Below are 8,591 nucleotides of genomic sequence, written 5' to 3'. Positions count from 1 at the left end.
TTCTTCGTCTGACTCCTGGTTCCCCGTAGAGCGAAAATTCAGGTCATGTGCGACCAAAAGTAAGTGGATGCGTTCTTATCAGAGCATACCAATGTTTTATCTCGCTCGGCGCGTGTGCAAGCCGAAATACACAGAGAAAAATTTGGTATTTATTGGCCCAACGAAGAAAAATAATTTAAACCATTGATTTTAGATTATATAATATAAAAAGGCTAATCAAACACAGACAAAAACTTTTAAAGACAAGTATACTTTAGTGTTCTTCAAACTCCTTAAAAAATCTGTCGACTTTCAGGAAAATTCTTTGGTATTTCTTTGGTATTTTTTCAAATTGATGGTTGATTTTAAGCCCATTTTTATAATGCTAACTAATATTGCTGATTATTCAGATTCTTAAAATTGGTTTTAAAAGAATTTTAGTAGGTGAAAATCAACTAATTGTCAATAATATAATATAATATATAAAATATATATATTGTAGATTTTGTTCGCTGTGTAAGGACAAAAGCAGGAAGAAGACATGGCCTGGAAGTCGCCTGCGGTTGCGCTTTCCTTCTGCCTGTGTGTGAGCGAGTGTTTTGTTTTGCCAATTGTCGGATGTGCCTGTGGAAGGAGGTGGACCACCCACTAACACTAATACCAACACCAACACCAGCACACATGGCCAGCCAGTTAGACACTTTCTTTTTGCTACTTGAGCTTCCGTTTCCGCTTCCGCTCGCCTGACCCGCTCCATTCCGTCTGCCTCACTTACTTATGCATAGCATATAACCTTAAACATAATTTTGTTTGCCTTTTGTGCTCTGTTGTGTCCTCGTGCAATTCTATTTGCCAGTACTCGCCGAACCCATTTTCTTATCTTTGTTTGCTTGTTTTTTCTATCAAGCGCTAAATTTTATCTTTTTGACTCGTGCCGAGGGTCTAGAAGACCCCTTGAAAAAATCCTTAACCTTAAAGCTCGATGGAAGAGAAAAATTTAATTTGAGGATTCCTGCTTCTGGCGCCATTTAACCCATTGTGGACCAACAATTCAAGTGTCAAAGTTTGCACTTGAAATTATAATGGTCAGGCCCCAAAGCTCATTGGCCTGCTGGCCATAACAAAGGAATGTTGGCTAGAATTCAACCCGAAACCAACCGCCGCCCACATGACCGTCCTGCCATCGACCCAGCCTCCCACCTTCCGCAAAGTTGAACCCCGGGGGTCAAACATTCGCACAACGTCAGACGAGTCGGGTTTTGTGAGGCATAAAAACAACAAAAAAGAACTTTGAATGAAATGCATGCCCCATTGACATATGAGTGGGCGTGGCACTCTGTTGGGGGCGGCGGGCCAGTCGGATTGCTGAGGAAATGGCAAATGCATGCAGCCACACGATATGAGCTATGCCCATTCCCGCCCTCGATCCACCAGCGTTTCATCTCCACAAACCCCACTGAATCCGTCTCTGTGCGTTGATTGTTCGATTCAAACATTTTGGCATGTTTCGGGCAGCTGAACTAGTTTTCACTTTCGCCCCAACCACCCAACTAACTACAGTGGAGTCCATGGAGAAAGCAGTCGTGATCATATATTACTAAGTCCCACATAGAGTTATGAAAGCAAAATATATATACTTTTATACTCTTCCTAAGATTGACGGATTGCTCATATCATAAAAACACCTTATTTTATTAGGCAGGTAGGTAATTAACAAAAATTTAATCCTTGGGTACATAGGAAAACTATCAATTATTACTCTTACTATTTGTGATTATATTATTAAGTTAATTTTACATTAAAAAAAATGTAAAATATATCGTATTTATTGTATTCTTCATCAAATGTGGAGCCTCAATACAAAGGTCGACAGCCATTTGATCGAAAATGCAAAACCAGATAAAATCCGAGATCTATTAATTACACATATATTTATAAATGTAAATTCATCAAAATAAAAAAGGATGTTCCCTTAAGTTAGTAATAATTAAAATTACCACCCTAAATGTTCAGATAAGACTTACAATATTTTAGTCGTACAATTAAAGTTTCTTTTTGATATTTCATAATTTATCATAACTTCGTTCCACAGTTCAGTTGTCGCCCGACTGAGGCTGAAATGTGTTAAATCCGCTATAAAAGCGGTTAACCGAGTAAACTGCAAATGCAAAATGCGGTTGGTTCACTTCGGTTCGGTTCGGTTGGGGTGGGCTATATCCTGGCTTGGGCTGTTCCTGCTCCTGGTCCTGTTTCCATTCCCATTCCTGGCCGGGGAAACTGGTCCTGCTCCCTGACCATATTAAAGGCCATGCCAAAGTGTTGATGGGTCAGTTTCGACCACATGCTGTGTGTGTGTCGGCAATGCAGAAATCATTTTTGTGCATTTGATGCTATTTTCGTTTTAGGATGAAGTGGCGCTTAGTAGGCTACTAAAACCTTCTCACAGTGAACGCTGTTCACCGAGCTCAAAAGGTTGTCACATTTATTTAAGGAAACTTCTAAAAAAATAATTAATAGGCAAGATGGCTTCAGAAGAAGAAGAGGTTAGCTGCATGGTATACATTTTGAAGAACATGTTAAATTTAATTTTTAGGAATACACAGAAGAGGAGACCAACGAGGCCATGTTATTTATACAAGAGCACGAGCTGCCCATGTCAGAGTTGGGTTGTGCTCTCAAGTATGTCCGGATTCTACACGGGAACCCATCCCAAGACGATAAGGTGATGCCAGCCTCGATGACCCAGAATCCTGTTGCAGAGGTGGAGCCTCCGCCTTTAGACTGGGAGGACAAGGAGATCCAATCCGTAGCCCGTGACCTGTAAAAGTATTTTATGGTTTATAATGTTATATTTCGTTTGTGTTAACTGCCTTGAGAGATCAGAAAACTGAAATAAATTCCTTAAAGGCATTTAATGAGTTTTTTATATATGAATGCCATAATAAAATATTGGATTATTGATATTTGTCAGCGAAAGTTAACCATAAGTTAAATTATTGGGAAAATCAAGTTCGTTTTGTCAATGCTATGATAGTTTTACGAATGACAAGAGTCTGCAGTCCATTTTCACGTATCAGTTTGTATTTTAATCTGCAAACCAGAAAGGGAAGTGTAGTCGATCTTTTTTATGTTTCAATGACAAAAGTTAACATGCCAATGACAAATCGGCAATAGAAGCATTTGCTGAACTAAGCTTTTTAAATTTATATTTTATTTATAAAGACTTAATAATAAATTGTATCCCAGACGAACTGATTCATTTCAAAGTATGCTCTGAGTGGGTTTTGTTTGCCACGGTCGTATTTTTCCCCATCCATTTCGACATCTTTGCATACAACACTCCAGAGTTGCTCTGCATTTTCCCAGCATTTCGCGTAGAGTTGGACAATTTTTAATTGTCAAACGCAGTCGGGTGACAAATGAAGGAGTGAAGGAGTTGCACCGGAGAAGCCTTAATGACAGCTGATAATTTATTCAGCGAGTGCAACAGCTGAGCGACGGGCACGAATTGTTTTCCAGGAGCCATGAAATATTTACACGGGATAAAGGAGCAGCCGAAGGAAGCCGTGTCCTGCGCTCCCGAGATGAAATACATCCGCTTGTCATTGTCAGGATGACCGAGTGTCCAGATCTGCTGTAAAATGCAAATGAATTCCCGGCCATTTCCACCCTCGCCGAGAGACTTGCATTTAATTAGGAATTAATGCGGGCGGTGCTGGGGTTGGGGGTTGGATGGTTTTGGCAATTCCGGCACTCTGCGGTTAAGTGAAAGTTGAGCTTTTGGCTTAAGCCGCCTAAGCCGCGACTAAGTTTAATGTCCCGACGCGAAACGCTCAATTTGCATTTTGCATTTTCCTCCTGTGTCAATTCTTTGGAGGGGTTTTCTTTCCCCCAAGGGGTTTTCCGCATTTGCAACCCTCGCAAACAAGTGAAAAATTTATTGTTTCAAACGGATTTCGCTGCGCCCCAAATTCGATTACTGGTAATTGCCTATTGCCAACCTCCGTTTTGGAAGGGCATGGCACAAAAGCCGGGCTTAATTGAATTAAAAGGCGTTGCAAAGCTCAAAAGCAGCGAGCGCCGTGTTCACTGATGAAGCTTTTTAAGCCGTAAACTGATTAATCGCCTGGATTCCGGCTATGGGATGAGTCCATTCAGGGTTGTTAATTAAAGCGAGTGATTGTGATTGTATTTGATGGAGTAGTATAAAGTACAGATAATGCTACATAAGGTTCTTTAACAGTGTTGATCCACGAAATGATACAAGTGCATTAAAATATTATATGTATTTATCTTTTTAAAAATGGGATTAGTTTTTAAGACACAGAATCCGAGTCACAGAACTAATGGTAATCTGACACGTGCTTTAATTTCAAATCACTAGATTTATTTAGAAAGTCATGTCAACAACATTTTATAAATTTATACTCCGTTACAAAATTAAAGACAACATAATGGTACTTTAAATATGCTACAACTGAATTGAAACTGATGCTTGAATTCTAATACTTTAAAAAATAAACTTAGCTGCTTTTTCTAACTAACTTTTCCTACAATTCAAATTAGACCTAAATTAATGTTTTCTTGAACTGGTGTATTTCCAAATATACCAATTCACATAAACTGTTTAACTCATCCAAAAATACTATATTTTTGGTATTTTTACCATACCATAAGTCATTTTTTTAGAGTGATACTATTGATTTTGGGCCCAAAACATTGATGTCTGTCAACTTTCCAAGCATAAAAAAATAGATTAGTTAACCCACCCTATATAACCTTTTGTTATTATACTTAATTTTAAATCAAACTATTTTTCTTGACAATACTATACTATAAATCCTTTAGCTTAATAATATTAACAGTACTGTTATAAGAATATTTTAATTTTTCTTATGACAAAAAGTTATAGTTCCATAACCAATAGGTTCTATAACCAAATGCCAAATAATTGAAGCATTATTTGTGGTGACTAATAAATCCCAACATTAAATTTCGAACCTCAATGCAGCCTCGTCTGAAGTTAAATTACGATCCATTGTGTAAGGACCGCAGACATGTAATAACAAATACACAAAACTCAACGCTCATTTAGGCCCCAAAGAAGCATTTCCCCTCGCCCCTTTTTGGGGGGGATAACCGCCCATTTGATGGGTTTATTATTGGGTAAATAAATTAAAATTGTTTACCTTTCAGCGGCGTTAAGCGTCAGTTTGCTGGAGGGAGACAGCGATACGTAGCTATCTCTTTCGGTGTTTATTTGTTGTTTCCCTGTTAGCCCGACGAGCGAGTATGTTTGTATTTTGTATTATTTTTGCCCAGTTCAATTGCGGTTACGTGAGTACGCGTATGTTGCGGCAACTTTATTTGCGCAAATTAATGGATAAATGTTCACGCACATGATAATGGAACAGGCCGACAGGGAAATGGGTGGCCATCAACATATGAAAATAAATAGAATTATGGCAAATTTATGTGAACGAATAAAAATAACACGGAAAATTTACTTTCGACTGGTGCAATTGCACGGTGTCTAAATATTATGTTAAAATTAGTTTAGAAAGCTCCTGAAAATAGCGAAGGCAATTAGGAAAGAGCTTCGCTTTCGGAAATTGTTTTCCTTTTATTTAAATCCCGCAATTGAAAGGATAAAAAATAAAGTGTATGCTGCTATACACATAGGAATGATAGCAAACAGTTGCGTAAACTATGCCAACTTTGGTATGCGAGTGAGATACTCTGAAACGGGGGGATTTTCAACTCCTGACCACCACCTCCTCGAGTCCAATCAAACAGTGAACTTTTTCAAGTTCTTGGCACTTTTTCCCCTCTATTGATTTTGCTTTCAAATCAAGTTTTTTGTTGAATGGCCCAGAGTGAGCTTTGATTGAAATAGTTTAGTTTGTTTTGATAGTCATGCATACGAAAATAAATATTTTGAGGCTACTCGAAAGTTAGCACCTAAGGAAAATAAAAGTTTGCATAGAATACGGTTCATGTTTGGGGTAACCGAAAATGCGCATCTGAATTGTCTTAAACCTGAGCTTAAACAAGAAGTAGCAATTCTTTTTATAAAAAATATTTACAATATTTTCTAAGTGTGGTTATGTCTAAGCATATCCAGTGAAAACTTTCTTCTGAAATCCCCTCACCTTTGTCCTTAAGTATCCGTATCCCATTTCCATTGCCTGACTCGCAACTATCCAATTCCAACTAAAGTTTTCTTTTATTCAAGTAAACTTTAGTGACACCCGAACCAAGCCCTCGGTTATTATCCCTAAGTACAACAGTGATGGGATAAAACATAACCAAGTATATGGGCACTATGAAAGAAAACCTACCAAAGAGATACATATTTTCTTTAAGGATACAGACGAATCTTCCAAATTGATTTTACTTATCATTTGTATTTGCGTAATAAAATCGACTGAGAAAGTAATAATATTTATTGTACCTAAAAGAGGTAAGAAGCCAACGAAACTAAGTACCATAACATTTCCCATCACTGCAGTCCAAGTGCCATAAATGTCAATAGACCAGAAACCATTATGCATAGTAATACCCCCACTCGCAGTCGTTGGAGCGCTGCAACTGCTCAAAAGCCACGGGGAGTCCCCTTTTTGGATACCCAAGACCCAGGACCCATCCCCAAAACCCCCTTCCTTGTGGCCTTTGTCCGATGTCAGCATTGTCTGTTCCTGTTCCTCGACTTGTGTTCGCATGCTAAACAATATTTCTCCATTACGAAACAATGGGACGAGTCGCCTGTCCCCGACAAGTAGCACCTTTTACTTGTGGCATCAGTTAAAAGTTTTGCTTTTTATGTTAGCGCGTTGCAGTGGCAAGTTCCCCTCCGACTGAACCCCCTCGCCAGGATCCTTGCAACTATCTCAAGTCGTTGCGGCAACTTTTGTTGCCTACTTTCGTGGGACCTCCTTTCTCTCCATGTGGCAAGTTTTTGCTTTCGCTTGTTGTCCGGCGTGGAAAGGAAAAAAGTTGGGTTTTGTTGCTAAATTGAATGCGACTTGCGTTTGCTTTACCGCCGCCACGTCCTTGTGTCCAGCGTCGTGCTGACGTCCTGCTAAAAGTCCTTGAAGGTGCAAATTGTAAAACAAACAGAGGAACGAGACCTTCCCAGCTGCCTCGAACAGAGATAGGGCAACAAAGTTGACAGATAAAGTGTTGCCAGCAGATCGAGGTCTTTAAGGGGAATTCGACCCGTAACTCAGGGTGATTACAGAACATGCGGTGCCATTAAAAGGCCCAAAGAATTAGCCACTATTGTTATAAATTCATATCCAATTTAAATATAAGTATAATATTTCTGCATTTATTTTTCTGACCTACTAGTGGGTCTAGTTACCTAACATTATTAAGGTGTAACTAACATATGTGTGGCATGACTAATAAATTTAAGCTGTAGCTTACGCATCTATATAAATACGAAACAATAATAGAGTGTTATAAACACAAAAAATGATGTCGATGTCATTGCTATTACAATTGGACATCATCTACCTGGTGGGAATGGTTCTATCAATTATAATTCCTTGTACTTCAATGCAAAATTGCTGGGAAGCCCCCTTACCATAATAAGATGTAATAAATAATGTTGTATTTTTGACTACAACTATATTAAGAAGTACAAAAATTTTCTTTGTTGTTACCAAGTATTAATGTAAGAATAAATTTAAAAAATATGTGTACTTGAGTTGACCTTACAAAAGTTTATTAAAGAATAACTTAAATATAAATACTTGAACAAGTGATATGACAGAAATGTTAGATCATGTCCGTAAAAATCGACTGTTCTGTTAATGTATAGCTCCTAATTCTGGAAGTAAAACATTTTTTTAATTTTTTTTCAACGTTCTTTATTCATAAAATGTGTTCATGCTCTGAGTTGGATGAGAGGTCAATTCAATTATTTTAAAATGACAGCCATCCCGATCAATCTGTCGAGAACAAAAACCGTTGTGATCTCTTTGGCTTTCAGTTTTCAAAGCATTTTAGTTGCCAATTACTCTGGTCGAACCGTATAAATCGCAGTCATTACATTTAACGGCTTAATTCCGACACAGCCATAAACCAACAATAATGGCCAAAGGACAAACAGCCAAACATCCTGACATGAGCACACGACCCCTCATATGACAACCACTAGAATCGTTAGGCATCTAAAAAGTTTTGTGGCCGAGTCCATTGCACTATCATGGAATATTTATTCAATTTAAATTTACCAATTAACTTGGACTGGGCGACCCGGCCACAGAGTTGGGAAAAAAAGTGCCCCTAAATGCTGACAACGTTTAGAGCCGAGTTCCCGGCCCCGTCGCCACCGCCTCTGAATAATAAATGCATAATTCCTAGATGGAAAAGCGCGGTCCATAAATATTGCATGATAAATTATAGAAAAGCTATTAGGACAACAAACGACACGACCAGGGCGCAGGACTATAGGCTCCTTTGTTGAGTGTGGAAAAATAGGCGCCCCATTAAATGGCCGCTTGGAGTGGAGTGGGCGGAAGCGCCAAGTCCTTCTGTGTTTGACATTTTTCAAATGAGGTTAGAACGGCCCGACTGCCACCACTCTCGCCTGCTTATTTATGTAA

General features: G+C 38.7%; 1 protein-coding gene across 1 annotated transcript; it reads left to right on the top strand.

Annotated features, from left to right (window-relative positions):
- Positions 1-2,372: 2,372 nt before the first annotated feature.
- LOC108005548 (uncharacterized) lies at positions 2,373-2,883 on the top strand. The gene is made up of 2 exons (XM_017068842.4): positions 2,373-2,522; positions 2,573-2,883. Exons 1-2 carry the CDS (start codon positions 2,502-2,504, stop codon positions 2,801-2,803), a joined length of 252 nt encoding a protein of 83 aa, XP_016924331.3. The 5' UTR covers positions 2,373-2,501; the 3' UTR covers positions 2,804-2,883.
- Positions 2,884-8,591: the final 5,708 nt, after the last annotated feature.

This window comes from Drosophila suzukii, chromosome 3 (genome assembly GCF_043229965.1).
Source record: "Drosophila suzukii chromosome 3, CBGP_Dsuzu_IsoJpt1.0, whole genome shotgun sequence".
Taxonomy (NCBI): Eukaryota; Metazoa; Arthropoda; class Insecta; order Diptera; family Drosophilidae; genus Drosophila; species Drosophila suzukii.
This window is presented reverse-complemented; position numbering and strand designations above follow the sequence as displayed.